The 19,914-nt window shown below is 37.9% G+C and overlaps 1 protein-coding gene across 4 annotated transcripts in view; it reads right to left on the reverse strand.

Annotated features, from left to right (window-relative positions):
• LOC121381884 (sodium/calcium exchanger 1-like) overlaps window positions 1–19,914 on the reverse strand; it is a 185,035-nt gene that overhangs the window by 142,641 nt on the left and 22,480 nt on the right. For all 4 annotated transcript variants that reach the window (XM_041511306.1, XM_041511299.1, XM_041511290.1 and 1 more), the window contains exon 2: window positions 11,754–12,543. In XM_041511306.1, coding sequence (XP_041367240.1) covers window positions 11,754–12,485 — 732 coding nt within the window. In that variant the 5' untranslated portion in view covers window positions 12,486–12,543. The remainder of the gene's footprint in view (window positions 1–11,753; window positions 12,544–19,914) is intronic.

The following is a 19,914-nucleotide window of genomic DNA, read 5'->3' on the forward strand; positions in this document are numbered from 1 at the left end:
TGCACACACTCTCCTAGCTCTATAATGTAACACGCAGCAAGCATATGGCAAACTAACGTAAAACATTTAATTAAATGAGAGTTCTCATCCTTGTACAGGTACTCGAGTCCTGTGAATGGACTACAGTGTTGCTAGACTCGGCCCATGCCAGAGTAGTCATGGAGACCCTATTATAATGTCATAACCAAACCACAAAATCAACTAAACAATGAATTAACAATGAAGAGTTTAATAGGCCCATGTGACATTTAAAACACTACAGGTTGCAGTAAATTTGCATTAGTATATACTGAAAGATAAAAAACCCTCTTTATCCAATTACTAACAAAACCCTAAGGAATATCAGTCTAAAAGCAATCAAATCAAAATAATTGAAACGTACACGCATTCTGATTATTTTGCCCATACAAATGAAATGCTAGCTTATAGATTGTAACACTGCCTAGCCAAATTTGAAATATATGCTCAATAAATTTCCCCCAGGTATTAATATACAAATATACTGAAGGCTACAGATCAAATGCACTGAATGTATGAATGGTGATTTGCCTCTTGAAAATAGACGTATAGTGAAACCTCTCAAAACCGAACCCTCTGTAAACTGGAATTCCCTTAAAACTGGAATTCCCTTAAAACCTGACATTTTTCAGGGTCCCTTTTAAAATATCTGTACAGAAGAGAACCTCTCTAAACTGAATACCTCTAAAAAAACTGACATTTTTACTTGTTCCTGAGAGTGTCCGGTTTAAAGGAGTTTTACTGTATATATATATTCATACATACATACATACATACATACATACATACATACATACATACATATATGTAATGCTCGAAACCCTCGTGGTATATGAGCATGTAAAAACATTTCGGATCGGATATGGGTATTAACCAATGAAGAGAGAAAATCAAATCAAGATTGCATTCAGTACACAAGTAATGGAACAAGACATAGCCCAGTGGTAAAGCGCTCACTTGTAAATAAAATGTGTTGAGTGTGTCATTAAATAAATCATTTCCTTCCTTCGTTCCTTCTTTCTTTCAGTACACACATTTTGACATTCATGAACATCCACTCACGATTTTACTAGTTCTTAGCTATCAAATTTGTTTAATGTACCAAAAACAGAGCCTTGAAGTCAGTTAAATGCCGGGGAAGCGATCGATATACTACAATAATTTACATACATGCATTGTAATTTAGTACACATGTATCCAAAAGATTAAGCCAGTAGACTTTGCCTGAGATCCACTGGGTTTTGATTTCTGTTTCTGCATATGTATCCGTTGTTTTTGAAATCTGAATGAAAAACTCTTTTCCATGATCAAGACCGTATCTCTGCACAATGCAGAATCGAAGGGGCATTTGGAAAAATAGCGGTTGATTCCGTGAATCCGTATCTAGTGCTTCGTCTGTTGGGAGGACAGCCACTCCCGAGGAGAGTGTGGGCCAAAAGTTTGTTTTATATCCTATTTTGATAGATGGTCTAGATTCTATACAAATCTTTTAGACAGCTAGGATCGATTCCTATCGGTGTGTCTATTGGGCTATTTCTCTTATGACTGGTATATCAAAGATTGTGGTATGTGCTGTCCAGTCTGTGGGATAGTGCATATAAAAGATCCCTTGCAGGGCTAGTTCTGGGTCAGCAGAAAAGTTTGCCAAATTATCTATTAAACTTCAAAAATTGCAAAAACTCTGCTCTTTTGTATCAAAATAGCCGTTATTAAATGAAATTATTTCGCCAAATTAAAATAAAATTTGTCAATTGGTTTTGAAATTTGCAATTGGCGAATTTGGCGAGTGTCCGAGCTAGCACCAGCCTTGCCTTGCTACTAATGAGAAAATGTAGCAGGTTTTCTCTCTGAGACTATACATCAAATTATTAAATGTTTGACATCCAATAGGTGATGATTAATTAATCAATGTGCTCTAGTGGTGTCATTAAACAAAACAAACTTTTAGACAGTTGGGCTAAGTTTTCTTGAAGTTTTGTTAACATTCAGGGTATTTTTCTCTAACCTTTTTAGAAGGAAAGGAAAAGAAGAACTTTTGCTTAATAACACTATATATAGCACATTTTAAAACTACCGCTATCAGGTAGTGTTGGAAATCGATTGGAATTTCATCATCTATCGTCATCAACCGATAAATTTTTCGATAACACAATTGTTTAGAATTATATGAACATAAGGATTTTAATTATAAGGACTTACATTTCTCCCATCCCTAGCCATGCAAGACAGGCATATTCCGTGACATCAGCCTATGCAGAATAAATCGGTCTTGCATGGCCACGTGACTTCTGTTGTTTGAGCTGATATTAACATTGGGTGACATCACATAAATGGCAAAATAACGCAAGAAATGCTTTTTATATTTAATAAAAACAAGGAAACCTGCTGTCATAATGAAATTATACTATCATTTTCGGTTTATACTTTTAGTATAACATTTTTAGTATAAAGCATTTTTGGGTATGATCTTTTCAATGGTTATGATTATTTTATTGTTTTCACGTTATCCCAAAATGCTTGTTTTATATCTACTGGATGGGAGAAAAATAATCCTCCATTATGTATCCATGTGGGACAGGGCTATTCCACCCTCGGGTACATAATATGATGACAACAAATTATGTACCCTCAGGTGGAATAGTCCTGTCCCACATGGACACATATGAAGGATTCTTTTAGTATTGTCTGGTTCACCTGGACCTACATGTAGATCGTACAAATTGCTAATTTTACCTTTAATAACTATTTAATATCTGTTTCTCTGTATGTACAAATGAAAACAAACACCAACTCCCAACACATTAACATTAATTCCATCATTAAACTAACAAACAACTACAGTTAAAAATTTTCCACACAATCGATTTTGGATCTTAATAATCGATCACCACATCGGTAGAGCAAAACCGATCAATTTTTAATTACCATCAATTAATTATTGGAACATCATTTGTATGAGGTGTCTATCAAATGGTACAGGTAAGTGCAACACTTCGAAAGTCTAGAAAGTGAGAAAGAGGAAACCCGGAGATCACCTTAGAACGTCTCTAAGCACATTATTTAAGCACATTAAAGCTGTGTATGTAAAAAATAACATTATGTGGTGCCAACTATGTAATACCAGCACAAGACTTAATCTGAATTAGGTGCACGGGATTGAACACAATCACCTGCCATTCGGTCGGCGTGACTACGTCATCTCGGCTTTGTCGTCAAGCAGGTACTGAAGAACGCATTCTTTATATCAATAGACTCAGCTCTCTATTCATACTTAATGCAAAAATCAATGCCTTAAGACATATAAAGCGTGCATTGGCCTCGTGGAGGTTTGACCAAAGACACAATAAAAAAAATAAAAACAACCCCACTGTTATTATATGTGTTGGTAACTTGACATTTTATGGTTCTACCCTTTCTGGCAGGAAAGAAAATCAAGAACAGTTCAAAAGATATATCGTACTAAGTTTATTCAAACCAGGTACATGTGCCTGTTTCAATCTGTGGCTGGTACATTAACGACCAGTGTACATGTGTGTACTGTTAACTGTGGGAATCTGCATATAAAAGAAGCCTTGGTGCTAAGCGACCATGTTAACATTTGTGTTTAAAAACACTATATGCAATCAGGGTTTCTGTAAAACGGGTATGGCGCCATACCCAAATATTTTAGCAGATTCCATATTTTTTGTTAACCTTTTGACAAAATTAATTAATCTTATCATTACTGTATGATTTTCTTAACCCTAACCCTAAACTTAACCCATTTTCTTTCTGGGGGAGATCCCCTCATACTGGTTGACTGTGGTTGAAATCAATTCCATAGCGCCATACCCAAAAATTTCTTTCTGGCAGAAACACTGGCAATATATCAACCAAACTATGACCCATAAATATCAGTACAACAATCCCTACCTCAAAGTATTAACTGCACAAAATGGTACCTTTCATGGCTTATTTTTTATATAACCAGATGTTAACACCCCTAGTTTCGCAAAAAATTTGAGTAAATTTTTTTTACATGTACCCCATACATGTTCCAAGCACAAGGCTACTTGACACAGTGGTACTAGATGAATTAAAATTGTATATTTTTTTTGCCCAGATAAAACCAATTTTTTTTTTTAACAACCAACACACTCACATTTATAAGCAATCACAGGACTTGTGGTGTCAAGTTCTCTATCAAATGTTTGGTTCACCTCAAACTTTGACCCACCCGGAAGTTATTTGGTTTAGTGCTACCTATATAGGCTCCTATAGCAAGTTCTATCTCTCTCTTTCTCTTTCTCTGTCTCATTCATTCATTCTCTCTCTCTCTCTCTCTCTCTCTCTCTCTACCTGTCTCTCTCAATCTCTGTCAATCTGCCTGCCTGCCTGTCTCTCCCCCCCCCCCACACACACACTTTCTTTCTCTCAATATCTTTCAATATCTCTTTGTCTCTCTTTTTCTCTCTCAATCTCTCACTCCCTCTACCTGTCTCTCTTAATATCTCTATCTGTCTCTATTGATATCTCTGTCCCATATCTGTATGTCTTTCCCTCCCTCTCCATGCCTGTCCCTCTCCATGCCTGTCTCTCTGTCCCTGTCTCTGTGTGTCTCTGTCTCTTTCTCTCTCTCTGTCTCTCTCTCATTCTCTCTCTTTCTCTCTCTCTACCTGTCTCTCTCAATCTCTCTTCGTCAATCTGCCTGCCTGCCTGTCTCTCCCCCCCCCCCACTTTCTTTCTCACAATATCTTTCAATATCTCTTTGTCTCTCTTTTTCTCTTTCAATCTCTCACTCCCTCTACCTGTCTCTCTTAATATCTCTATCCCATATCTGTATGTTTTCTCCTTCCTCTCCCTGCCTGTCTCTCTCTCTCCGTCTCTCTCTCCGTCTCTCTCTCTCTCTCTCTCTCTCTCTCTCTCTCTCTCTCTCTCTCTCTCTCTCTCTCTCTCTCTCTCTCTCTCTCTCTCTCTCTCTCTCTCTCTCTCTCTCTCTCTCTCTCTCTCTCTCTCTCTCATCCAAGGGTTGGACACCTAACAGCTATAGTTTAAAACGTACATTGGCTGCACTGACATTTCAACAACTTAACAAAAACCTTGCCATTGTTACCACACATTTAGTGGTACCGCCATTATTGTAATAAGAAAAGAAGACTGAAAGACCAGAATTTCAATTCTTTTTTCATCGAACTATCTTTTCAGTTAAGTACGCAAAATCTTTTATACGTTTGACAAGAAGTACATTTGTATACCTGTGAACTAATAAACATGCATTCATTTATCTGGTCCACAGGTATTAAAAATCATTAAAACGAAAGAACTGAGCAAGATATGGAAAATAAAAGAAATGTTTGTCTGTGGGTGTCAGGCATGAAACAAAATTATGGTAACTATGGTGTAGAGAATGAGGCTTTTAGATGTCTATTATTAGCGGCAATCAATCTCCGTCTTGCACTTTCTAACAAGCAAATGGCAGTATATATAGCCTAGATGTTGCTTGTACATAAAGTTTGTGAAGTTGAGATTTTGCTAGTTAAGTGCAGGCAACGAAATAATCATTCATAGTGTTTGGTAATAAAAACACGAAGTGTACTACTGGCATACTGACGGGTTTCGAATCTACTCGACTGATTCACACGGCATTTGAGAATGAAGAGGGAAGAAATGTTTCATTTAACGATGTACTCAACACACTGTAATTACGGTTATATAGCATCGAACATGCAATTAAGGCCCCTGCGCGTGCTGTAACCTCACCGTGGTGCAGGGGTGTAACATTCTCTTTGAGAATGGCCAATACAGCACAAATCCCCTTGTTTTCTTCGGGATACATTTAAAATTTCGAATAAAAGTCAGTATCTATCTGTGATATTTGTATTTTTGCAGTTCTTTACACTGTGTTTTTATTTAAATCTTGAATTTTTATATCGATGTTGGTATCACTTTATTTGTTTGCATTACCATAGTTTGACACCCAATAGCCGATGTATTTTTCGTGCTGGGGTGTCGTTAAACATTCATTCATTCATTCATTCATTTGCAATTAAGGACCACACAGATATGGAGTGAGGAAACCCGCTGCCACCATGGCATGGGCTATTTTTTTTTTTTATTAGCAGCAAGGGATCTTTTGTATGCACCATCCCACAAACAGAATGGTCAGTGATCGAAATAAGCACTTGTCCGTTTTTCCTGACAAGTGAACATCTGCTCAGACAGGCAACTGATACCTCAATAGTTGTCGAGCAGACAAGTACAATTTATATTTACTGTTTCATTTTGAGCAATCAAAGACATTATCCTTGCACTTGAATGAAACTTACAACTTATTTGGACCAGTAAAAATATTGGTGGACAAGTAGATTTCTAGATGTACTTATCTGGTGGACTAGCGAAAAATTCTGCTTATTTCTATCGTTGATAGTACATACCACATCTTTTGTTATACCAGTTGTGGAGAACTGGATGGAACAAGAATAGCATTTGAGAGTCTGTCACATAAAAACCTGTATGTAGGTTACCATAAAACAAAATGCAGACACGGCAGTCGGTTTGGGATCGATCCCCATCAGCGGCCAATTAGGCTATTTCTCGTTCCAGTCAGTGCACCACAATTGATATATCAAAGGCCGTGGTATCTGCTATCCTGTCTGTGGGACGGTGCATATAAAAAGATTCCTTGCTACTAATGGCAAATTGCAGCAGGTTTCCTTTCTGACAAAATTTTTGACATCCACTAGCTGATGATTAATAAATCAATGTGCTCTAGTGGTGTCGTTAAACAAAACAAGCTTGAACTTTTAACCGACTACATGTCACAATGACCAAATATCCGACATTCAACAGCCGATAATCAATAAATCAATGTGCCCTAGTGGTGTCTTTGCACAATGCCCACTTCAACGACAAATTTATTAAGTTACAAGGACCATTATTTCTATTATTAAAAGTCCCTCACAGGTACACTAATACTTAGTGATTCATTCATGGCCCAGTTTCTCATTGTGACGATACATATGTATGTCACACCTGGACAATACACTATGTATGTGGCGCGGTCTGGTTTAATCAGATGCTTAATGACATGTGGTAACCCCTCACAATCGGAATGACCAGTTTGTACTTATTTCAATGCCAGTGTTTGTATATTTAGTCACCAGTAGTCAGTTCCTGTGTATATGTGACCATAATCGTATGAGACAGGCAGTGACAGAAATAAGCAGAATTTTTCACTAGTCCACTGCACAAATACATCTAAGAATCTACTTGTCCAAGAATATTATAAGTTGTAGAAGCATCACGAGGGATATATGGCTTTTTATGTACCCTCTGTGTGTTCTTTTACCCCGAGCCAAAGGCGAGGGGGGTAAAAGAGCACACAGAGGGTACATAAAAAGCCATATACCTAGAGAGATGCTTCTACAACGAATTTATCTTGCCGACATGTTAAACCATATAGCCAAATAATCAAAATAACGCCAGACAATAATTGTTAACAATTTATTAACGGAGCCATACCACGCGGACACGAACGAAACCACTTGCCAGTGACGAAAAATAGTCAATAAACATGTTTTTAACTTCAAATGTTTGTAATACGAAATTGTCTGAAACAGATATTAATATTTTATCAATGTTATTTATAATCTAATTATTGCTTTAGCATTAACTGGGGTGGCTGGAAACTGTTGGAAATTACAGACAGGGTATAAGAGAATTTGGCTCCACCCACAGGGGTATAAGGGATTTGTCCAACGGCAAACAACCAATGTGATTAAAGAATTTTACATGAAGGCGAGATAATTCTATTTGTCCAAATAAATAGTTTGTTTTATTCAAGTACAAGGACGATGGTTTTCATTGTTTAAAATGAAACTTCTTTGAACATTTTCATTGGTCCACTGGACAACCACCAAGGTACATTTTGTTTGTCCAAGCAGATTTTCACTTGTCAGGACAAACAAACAAGTGCTTATTTCAAATACTGACAGGGGGACATGTAGGGCTGAACAAAATCCTCAAATTCGGGCAAAACAAATAGAGGTATTCAGGCAAATATGAGCTGGCCTGAAACCATTTCACCATGTATTTCCATCGTTCTACACACAATATTAGTTGTAATCCATGTTAAAATGCATAGTGATTTATTTGCAACCCTATATAGCTGTTTGGCAGTAATGCTAAAATCAGTGTTAAAAAGCAAATTTATATAAGGCAAAATATCTGAAAAGTGGAGGGCACATGCCCCCCTTACCCCCCTCCACTTCCTACACCAGTGAATATGAATAAATGTTGTTATCCATATTCAGCCATTTTTGTTTAATTTGGCAGAAAATCAGCCTGCCCCCCCCCCCCCCACCTATAAAAATGGGGGCCCATACACGTCTATGTACATGTACATGTATGTGACTGTCTGTGGGAAAGCCAGGCCAAACATAAAAGTACTTCTATAGTTGGTTAGTCTGTACTTTAATTTACGTTTCTTTTGTAAGAAGGAATTGAATGTTAAGGACCACAAATCTATTGCTGTGTTCACGGGAATAGATCCTACAACACACTAACTTTTAACTTTAAAAATGTAAATATTTATCTTTATGTTTACATGATCACCAATACCAACCCAATATATTTACCCCAATTTCCATTATCTAAACTGGAGTAACAATTAAGCTGCGTTGCGTAAGGTTTTACAATGCTCATATACCACAGAGGTTTCGACCATGTCCGCCCTGGAGTTCGATCTCTGGAAAGCCAGGGACCCAACCCGGGGCAGATTAACAATTAAGTAGTCATTTTCTGCAACAATCGATTGTGGATTTTCATAACTGATCATCAAATCGGTAAAGCCCAACAGATTAACTTTTTTTTTAAATTATTGATCATTGGAGCATCATTAAAATGTCACTGAAATATCACTAAAAGTTCAATGGAACATCGCTAAAAGCAGGGTTTTATTTCTCAAATTTGATTTGACGCCCATGTCTTTGACTTGGGAATTTTAGTTCATTTTATAAAATATGGGAATACATTGTACTATACATGTACTTGTGTTTATTCAAATTAATATGATCTATTTTGCATTATAAAATGTTATAGGGAAGAGAAGGGATGATTGTCAAGTGTTACATATCGTTTTCAAAATACAGTCATCTCCACTTATTTGCACATCGGTTTATAGCATAATTCGGTTAACCGACTATTTTCACCCAACACAGAACCATTTGCCCTTATAACACTACAAAACATCCGGTTAATTGCACAGACTACAGGCTATATATCGGTTATTTGCACATATAAATAACGATTTTTTTTTTTTTTTTTGTGCTAAATTAATGTCACAAATGACTGAGAATGTCTATCAAACTTTGGCAAAAAAAACTCAAATAAATCACCGATTAATCTGTTTTGTTTGAGCTCACTGTGTGGTAAGCCGACTGTAATCGCTGTTTACAGAGTCTACGTGTGACATGCAAATGAGATGGTGTGCACATTACTACTGATGAATCACAATACCCGACTACAAGATTTAAGAATGACATAATTAAGTTGAATAAACCTAAGACCTAATGTTTTGTTTGCAATATATTGCTGTTAATCAGAGGCCATCTCAATAACAGGTAACTCTCCGACTATTATTTTTAGAAGTACCGCCTGTGTGCTTGTACGCATGCGCACTCAACTATTGAGGCCCTATTCGATTGACGTGTTCAGGGCAATCATTGTTCTGTATCAATTATTACGTTATGTTGAGAAGCCTTGTTAATAATTAAAAGATTACAGATCAATCGTCCTATGCGGTTATGTTTTTAATAAATGTGACCGAGAAAGGGTTGTTGTTCACTTATTCATTAGATGCAGTGTACGCTATATCTGTTAAACGCAAAAGAAACGATTTATCACTTGCTTCCCGGAAAATGTAGCGGGAAAAAAAAGACTGGTGGGGGAGGTCGTCAAAAAAACAAACATAACAAAGACCGTTATTTATGGATCGTCCCTAAGTTTCTGCTATATTGTTAGACACCAATCAGTCGGACCACACCATGAAGGTCAGTCAATTGTGTTAGACTGGTCATGCATGCAATGCAGACTGCTGGAACTGATAACGACTCACTAGCCGAGTTTAACTTTAATTGCTTAACAATAGCAAAGTCATTATTTGGGGATCACAAATAATACCAAAGCTTGCCATATCTTTTGGGATGGAAAGAACACTATACCAGCAAATGCATACAAGTTCACGTAATTCTATTCGGTCAATCAACAGCCCGGTAATTCCGGAAACTGACGTCATTTTGTAAACACGTGCACCGATGAAACATGAACTTTTTGATGGTTCTGTTGTTTCAAGTTTATCTCATTAACTACATGGCTAATACACTTTGTTTACACTAGTGGATGGTCAGTGGGGTTTTTTTTTAATGCACAAAGTTTGAGTTTTTAGAAAACGATGCCAGTTTGTGTTTTTAGAAAACGACTACCAATGACGGGCGTTGTTGGTTTTAAAAAAAATGATTTCTGGTCTGGAAGATTAAAACAAAAACGTCATGCTAATTATATATATATATATCGATAGATATATTTTTTTACATTTATATATATCCAACTGCATGTGACATGTGTTAACTGTAATAGTTCCGGTATGAAGTACCGCATTATGCTAGACTGTCTCCCATGCCACTTTGTAGTTGGATGGCTGTTACAAAGTGAAAGTCGGTACTCTATCGGTTAATCGACTAACCCGGTTAATTGCACAAAATCGAGCAGCACCGAGGGTATGCAAATAAGCGGGTTCGACTGTATATCTTTCTATAATAATAAAAAAAAAGGGAATTATTTACATTCAGATTGGGATTTTTTTTTACTCCACAATTAGAAATAAAAAATGACATCGCAGGCCTCTGAAAATCGCTAGACCGATAGTTTCATTCACGTGTCGCTTGAGCAAGCCTAGTTTTGCATAACCCATTTTTTGTTCACACATTAAATTTCGGACATTATTTACATTGTCACGACGGGTCACGGAAAAATGAAATGGGTTACCTGAATTTGACTTTGGGTAACCCATAAATGGGTTGCACATATTTTCAATTCCCAGAGGTCTGCGTAGCATCTGGATAATTATTTCAGATTGGGAATTTTTTAATCCACAATTGGGAATGAAAAAATTACAGAGCATTTTGAGAATGGTAGACAGGCATCGAAATAAGTCGAGAACGGTCGTTCAGGTTACCGGGAGGTTACCACATGTAAGAAAAGTTGAAAACGGAGTTTCGTTCTCAACAAAAATTTCAACGTAGTTTTGTTTCTGAACATAAACTAGGCAATGCTTTCCGGACTTCCGTGTTTCATTTTCTCATAAAGAATTGTATCGATGTTCGTGTGCACGTGTGCAATTGCTAGCAATTATAGTCACTCCGCGTTTAAGCAGCGCCCACCAGATAAATTTATTTCCGGATTTCGTTTTTCGTACTAATGTTCACGCGCACTGTTACAATTTCAGAACAACCGCGTAGTAGTAACAGGAATTCAATTCTAACTTTCCTATAGTTGTGGTAACCTATAGGTTACCAGGCTATATTTTGTGGTAACCTGTAAATGGGTTACCAGACACAATGCTCATTTCAATGCCTGTTAGAGAATGGTGGAGAATGGTGTTGTGTGTGTGGGGGGGGGGGGGGGGGGGGGGTGAAGAATGGTGCCAATTATTGGAAGTCTAGAAACACAGCTGATAAAAACCATGAAAACTGACTTACATTATCATCCTCTTCTTCTTCAACGCCCGCGACCCTCTTCGACCGGCACAGCCACCAGCCGTTATCCTGGCAGTACGCCATAATGACGAAGGTGGGGAAGAACCCGAGCGTGACGAAGGCCTCCCAGATCTCGATGACCCCAGGCGATATGAACTTCACCACGAGCAGCATCCACAGGTAGGCCCATATGGACCAGACGCTGGTCAGCAGGAACACTCCGAACTCCTTGATCCGCTTCACGTTGGGCGTGGGCACCGTCACCACGCAGATCGCTGTGATGATCAGCAGGTTGAACGCCGCGCTGCCGATGATGGTGAAGGTGCCAAGGGCGTCGATGATGTTGGTTGAGCCGAGCCGCGTGATCGCCTCGATGGTAGCCAGGAGGATCTCCGGGGCACTGCTCCCGAGCGCCATCAGGGTGAGATTGGCGACGGTCTCATTCCAGACGAGGATCTCCCGCTCCACCTTCTCCTGCTTCTCCTCGTCCCACCGCACGATGATGCGCTTCTTGCTTGTCAGCACCTCGATGCTGCACATAAAGACGTCGGATGCGATGGCAATGCCCATGAAGAGGTACATCATGGCGAGGACGTAGAGGAAGCCACGGAGCGCGTCCGGCCACAGGTTCTCGGCCGGCAGCAGGAGCCAGCTGCTGCACGCTGTTTTGTTGTTGGCCAAAATCTCAACCACGTAGCCATTACTGTAATACTGGATACTCTCATGCATGGCCATCTTGGAATTAAGGCTTTCTCACGGTCTCATCCTGTTGGGGTGATGTTACATGTCATACCTGAAACAAAACAACGAGTATATCTTTACCAGCGTCTCAGCACATTTAAAAATATGATTATATACACATTTTGAAATAGGGTTTTATATATATACTCTGATACATGACCATCTTGGAATTAAGGATATCTCGCAGCCTCATCCTGTTGGGGTTGTGTTACATGTCATACCTGAAACAAAGGAAAGGAATGTTTGTTTAATGTCACCTCAGCACATTTTAAACTGCGGCTATTTGGTGTCTAACATATGGTTATTTTGACAACTGGTACCTGAAACAAGGAAAGGAGTATACATGTATGTTTAACAAGGTTTGCTTAACAACACCTCAGCACCATTTAAAATAAAAAACCGTTTGTTTTGTTTAACGACACCACTGGAGCACATTGATTAATTAATCATCGGCTATTGGATGTCAAACATTTGGTCATTCTGGCTCGTAGTTATCAGAGGAAACCCACTACATTTTTTCTAATGCAGCAAAGGATCTTTTATATGCACTTCTCCACAGACAGGAAAACACATACCACAGCTTTTGTCCAGTTGTGGTGCACTGGTTGGAACGAATGGATCCACTGAGGTGATTCAATCCTGCGACGCAAGCACCTCAAGCAAGCACTCAACCGACTGAGCTAAATTCCCACCCCCCACCCCCCATTTAAAATATGATTAGTTGTTGTCTAACATGGTTATTTTGACTTTCGATACCTGAAAAAGAATTAAGAACACATATTGATAATTTTGTACTATTACAAAGACAAAGATGACTATAAACTTTGGAGCATTTGCCCAAATGTTTAATTTATGTAAAACATTTGTTGGTTTTGGTTTTCTAGGGGTTTATTTGGGGGGGGGGGGGGGAGGGGGGTTCCCAGTCCAGTAATGGACAATATCAGGGTGGGAGGGCCCTGATACATCACCTTGCAGTAAAAAGTTTAGTAAAACAACTATACAGCCAAAAATATTTAACTTCACCTGTAAGCAGAAATGTCTTAACTGGTTTCATCCATTAGAGGCAATAACAGCCATTTGTTCTTTGTGCGGTAAACTTTATTTTATGTCATCACTGAATATGTCATTCATACAAAGTGGAAACTTTGTCACTGGAAATATATATACATACATACATACATACATACATATTACATACATACATACATACATACATACATACATATTACATACATACATACATACATACATACATACATACAGATATATAGATATAGATATAGATATATATATAGATAGATATATAGATAGATAGATATATAAATATACTGATAAAACACATCAAACATTTTCCATGTCAGTCAAACATTACACGAGATCTACTAGTACATGTTTGTTACACTGCTTGTATATGGCCATTCATGCTTAATTAAATATCCTGAAAGAGTCGTTTTCAATAAGAATATGACGTCAGTGCAGCCACAAATTATATTACAGATATACTCACATGTATGAAAAAACATCCTCTATTTTCAATACAAATATCCACCACAAGAGGTTCTCTTAAGGCCAGTGCACACATAGGTGACACACCATAGTGACAGGCCATGTAACAAGCTTCATGACGTTAGTGGAGAAACATATAAGAATATCCACCACAAGATGTGCTCTTAAGGCCGGTACACACATAAGTGACACACCATAATGACAGGCCATGCAACACACATTGTGACGTCAGTGCAGCCCCAAATTATATTACAGATCTACACACATGTGGAAGAAAATAACCTGTACCTTCTGAGAAATGTTGAACATATTAAAGAAGGAGTTTTCTTTTTTTAACGACACCACTAGAGGACATGAATGTATTAATCATAATAATACTGGAAGTCAAACATTTGGTAATTCTGACAGGTAGTCATCAGAGGAAACCTGCTACATTTTTCTAATGTGGCAAGGTTTTTTTTATATGCACTTTTCCACAGACAGGAAAGCACACTCCACAACCTTTGACCTGTTGTGATGCACTGGTTGGAACGAGAGAAAAAAACAGTCAGCTGAATGGATCCACTGAGGTGGTTTGATCCTGCATGTTGAGCATGAAGATCTTTATGTTCCAAAACCAAAATATTCATTGTATAAAGGTACTTGAAGCTATTCCAGACCATTACTATGGAATCAGCTTCCAAGGTCTATTCGATCTTCATCAAATGTAAATATTTTCAAAATATGTATATATATATATATATATGGGTACAAGATAAAAATTTGTCAAATAAGCACCTGAGGGTCTCGTTAAAGATTAGCATTTGCTAAATGTGTTATCCTCAATAAATAAAGGTTCCACAACCCCATTAATTACACCATGCAGTTCGATACAATTTCAATACAATACAATGTCAGAATATATTCTTTGAAAACTACAACTCTATTGAGAGGGTCTTGTGATTACTAATTTTAGGGAGTGCTCTCAACTGACATGTACCATGTAAAAAATCAACATAGGTCAACCACCCTCATGTCTCATGTTGCTGTTACACAAATGGCACTATACCACTTGCACAGCTGTTATCATATAACAGGTTACATATAACAAGTAACTTCAAAGCAATGGGTTACTTAAACACTACAGGGTTCAACCTACGTGTAATCATCCAAAAGAGATTTCAGAAAGCATATCAGAATTGTGTAGTATTTTTTTTTATGAGGAACTATTTCCTAAACCGGACTATATTAAGCTGCTACAACAAGTAACGACACGACAAATGGTAGTGTGTTGGCTTACCACAGTTCTGTTGCAGTAACAAGTAACAACGCTTTCATGAAACAAACAAATCTTCCTCCCCAGTCCTTGGAAAATATCAGGAAAAAATTGCCATGCACTTCCAGCAATAATGGCAGATGGCCATAGCTCCAAGGCTAATTTGAGCAATTCAGATGAAAAATTATTACTTAAAATTTAATCAGTTTGGCAGTTTCTTTAACTGAAAGATCCACCATTTTATGCTTTGAGTGACCCTGAACTTTTGCCAAATGTTCTGATTGGCTCCAACAGCACTATGTGTCACAAGAAATAGGAATGGTTTTTGACAGTGATTCATGAGTGCATGTCATTACAACTGTAATTATTCCAATGAGCTCTGTCCGGTGATAATTTTGATTTAGTAAACTAGTCAATGAGTGGCAGTCCTCTGTGGCAGTACAAGGATGAAATCTCCAGTAAAAGATCTCCTTAGGAGTGGCTGTCCTCCTATAGATGAGGCACTAGAAAGTCATGGAATAAACCACCATTGTGCAGAGATACGGTCCTGTTCACGTATGACACATTGTCTGTTCTACATGCATTGCATGTGCTTGTGTCACGGTCAAAGCAACATTGTGTGACTTTGGTCTCACACATGGGGCCACACTACAAAAATCTTGTTTTTGCTTTCATCGTGGCAAGTCACTTATGTGTGGACCAGCTTTTCATTCTAATTAATATTTTGCTTACCACAAATACTTGTCCTTAATTGTGACATTTTTTAATACTCTATGAACAATTATAAAAAGGGCTTAATTATAATTCACAGCATAAAGAGAATTAAAGGTCTCAGTATACTTAAGAGCATTAAGTAGCATTAACAGAAGTAAGTACAATGAACTATGATTAAAATTACTGGCTTAATTATTTAAAGAGTAAACTTTATTTACCTTCACATCAAACAACAGACGCCAATTTACAAACGAACCATACAAGTTTGTGCAGACATACGCGTACTGTGTTCCGGCAATGGGTGGAAACAAAAGGATTAAGGTGTGCACGCGTGACTATAAGCCAGGCAGTTAGCACAGATTAAGCGTAACTAAATACCAATTTGTGTATGAATGATGCCAAAAAAAGGAACACTTAAGACTTTACTTGCTAGATCTGTGCACACAAAATTTGCATTAATACGCCCGGGTGACGTAATACTAACTGCAACCCAACAACCTGAAATGACACCGAGGTGAAACAGAAAACACATTTATATACAGCTAACAATAGACGAATAATAATAATATAAGAAAGGAACGTGTGCTTAATGACACCCCAGCACATTGTTTTAATTAGTGAGCATTAATTAGGAAAGGAAATGCATGTTTGTATAAGTACACGTTGCCCACAGCACATTGTTTAATTAGTGACCATTAATGAGGAAAGGAAATGCTTAATCAGTGAGCATTAATTAGGAAAGGAAATGCGTATTTGTCTAATTACACATTACCTCCAGCACACTGTTTAATTAGTGACCATTAATGAGGAAAGGAAAGGAATATTTCATAACTACACTCTACCCCCAGCACATTAATAATAATAATAATACTTTATTTAAAGTAGGTCACTTAGTTGAAGGCTATTCACTTCAGAAGTCTTCTCTACTAATTAGGGGTGGGATGTAGTCCAGTGGTAAAGTGTTCGCTTGATGCATGGTTGGGTCTGGGATCGATCCCCATCGGTAGGCCCATTGGGCTATTTCTCGCTCCAGCCAGTGCACCACGAATGGTATATTAAAGGCCGTGGTATGTGTTATTCTGTCTGTGGGATGATGCATATAAAAGATCCCTTGCTGCTAATCAAAAGGAGTAGCCCATGAAGTGACGACAGTGGGTTTCCTTCTTCAATATCTGTGTGGTCCTTAACCATATATCCGACACCATATAACCGTAAATAAAATGTGTTGTGTGTCGTTTAATAAAACATTTTCTTCCTTCTCTACTAATTAAATTCCACTACATTACAACAATATAAAATACAAGCTTTACAATACAGATGTTCAAGGCAGATGTTAAATGTGATTATACCACTCTGTTTCATAGTATCTAGTAATACAATGATGATTAAATTTGTTTTAGATATCTAAATCTTTTAAAATATATTGAGGTATGATTTTTTTTCGAAGCATTGTGTTTCAAATAAAAATATTTAAAAATTCCATTGCAATGTGATGAATAAAACAAAGAAATGTTTTATTTAACAACACACAAAACATTTTATTTACGGTTATATGGCGTCAGACATCTGGTCAAGGACCACAGTTATTGAGTGAAAAAACCTGCTGTTGCCAATTCATGGGCCACTCTTTTTTATTAGCAGCACAGGATCTTTTGTATGCACCATCCCACAGACAAGATAACACATACCACGGCCTTTGATATACCAGTCGTGGTGCACTGGCTGGAGCGAGAAATAGCCCAATGGGCCCACCGATGGGGATCAATCCCAGACGGACCGCGCATTGAGCAAGCGCTTTACCACTGGGCTATGCCCCGCTTCCAGATGAGAGGAGAAACCCGCAGCTGCCATGCAATGAGCTATTCTTTCCAATTAGCTGCAAGAGATTTTTCATATGCAGCACCACACAGATAGGATAGCACATACCAATGCCTTTGATATCAAGTCGTCGTGCATTGGCTGGAATGAGAAATAGCTTAATGGGTCCACTGACGGGAATCGATCCTAGATCAACCACACATCAGGCGAGCACTTTACCACTGGTCAACATCGCGATATCCCACCCCTGAATGGAAGGAACGCAAGTGATGTTTCGTTTTTCTGGGTAAAGACTGCCAATGATATTTTTCTTTTTTCTAAGGCCAACTGCCAATCAAATGTCTCCTCACAGTAATATAGGAAAATACAGTAAGGAAAATGTAGCAGGTTTCCTCTCTAAGACTATATGTCAAAACTGCCATATGTTTGACATCCAATAGCCAATGATTAATAAATCAATGTGCTCTAGTGGTGTTGTTAAACAAAGCAAACTTTTAACTATACATACAATTCAGAGTATACTCTCTAAAACATTCAGGCAGCGGGATCTAGCTCAGTGGGTAGAGTGCTCGCCTGAGGTGCATTCTTTGTAGGATTGAACCATTTCAAGGGGGGTGGGGGGGCAGGACGTAGCCCAGTGATAACATTCTCGCTCGATGTGTGGGCAGTCTGGGATTGATCCCAGTCATTGGGCTATTTCTTTTTTGTACGGTCAACTGCCAATCAAATGTCTCCTCACAGTAATATACGCTGGCCTGTGCAATGTATCATTGTCTGCACCCCAATAAGCCGATTAATAATTATACCATCAATATAGACGATGGTAGGTAATAAAGGACAAGAGAGATGAAATGTTATGGACAGATATTGGGCTGTTGATTGATTTTCTCTCTCACGATATCTGTGACTGTCATTACAGACCAAACAATGAACAAACAAGCGATGTATACCGTATCTATTATCAGAGTTAGTGTCAAACACAAAACAGACCTGGTGGGGAAATATTCAATTATAAAATACTGACTGCCTTCGGACTTTGGGGCATTCTCGAATGGAAAATGGAGGGAAAGACGTGCAGGTATTAATGAGATGCCGATAAGGGGCCATTCGGAATCAACAGTATTTTCACGTATTCAAAATTATATGCTGAGACAGAGGTTTTGTTTTTGCTAGCATGTATATGCTTTTAAAATTTAAAAAAGGTGATCAATGTAGCCATTGGTTAATCATGAACATAATGAATGAATGAATGGATGAATGGATGGATGGATGGACGGATGGATGGATGGATGGATGGATTGATGGATTGATGAATGAATGAATGAATGAATGAATGAATGAGGTTTTGTTTTTGTTAGCATGTATATGCTTTTAAAATTTAAAAAAGGTGATCAATGTAGCCATTGGTTAATCATGAACATAATGAATGAATTAATGGATGGATGGATGGATGAATGAATGAATGAATGAATGAATGAATGAATGAATGAATGAATGAATGAATGAATGTTTAACAACATCCCAGCATGAAAAAATGTATCGGCTATTGGGTGTCAATCATGAAAATAAATGAAATGAAATAGTTTTCTGGGTGCTGGTGTTGGGATACAGTTATATAAATAAAAGATACCTTGTTAATAATAAAAGAAATAGTAGCCCATGGATGGACAGCAGTGGGTTTTCTCTCTAAATATTTTTTTTATTATCTTTTATATGCACTTTCCAACAGTCACATACAATGTTTTTTTATACAGGGCCTCCACGAGTTCAAAATATTGGACTCGAGTACTTGTGGGTCAAACTCGACCCGGACCAGAGTACCCGGCACTTAGATGACAATGAGACTAAGGAATAAAGTAAACTAGAATTATGCATCTAATTCCAGTGCTGAAAATGGATGCCAAATCATACCATTTGTATTGCATTTCACACATTCTACGTTTGTTTTTCCTCCATGTCTAATAGCCTTATCATGTAACCGGCAGCAGGCATGTGGCAAAATTACAATTAATTTTTTTTTTTAAATGAGAGTGGTCTTCCTTGCATAGGTACTCGATTCAATGGAGGACAGGACATGTACAACCCTGTCTGTGGGATGGTGCATATAAAAGATCCCTTGCTGCTAATCGA

This window comes from Gigantopelta aegis, chromosome 2 (assembly GCF_016097555.1).
Source record: "Gigantopelta aegis isolate Gae_Host chromosome 2, Gae_host_genome, whole genome shotgun sequence".
NCBI lineage: Eukaryota > Metazoa > Mollusca > Gastropoda > Neomphalida > Peltospiridae > Gigantopelta > Gigantopelta aegis.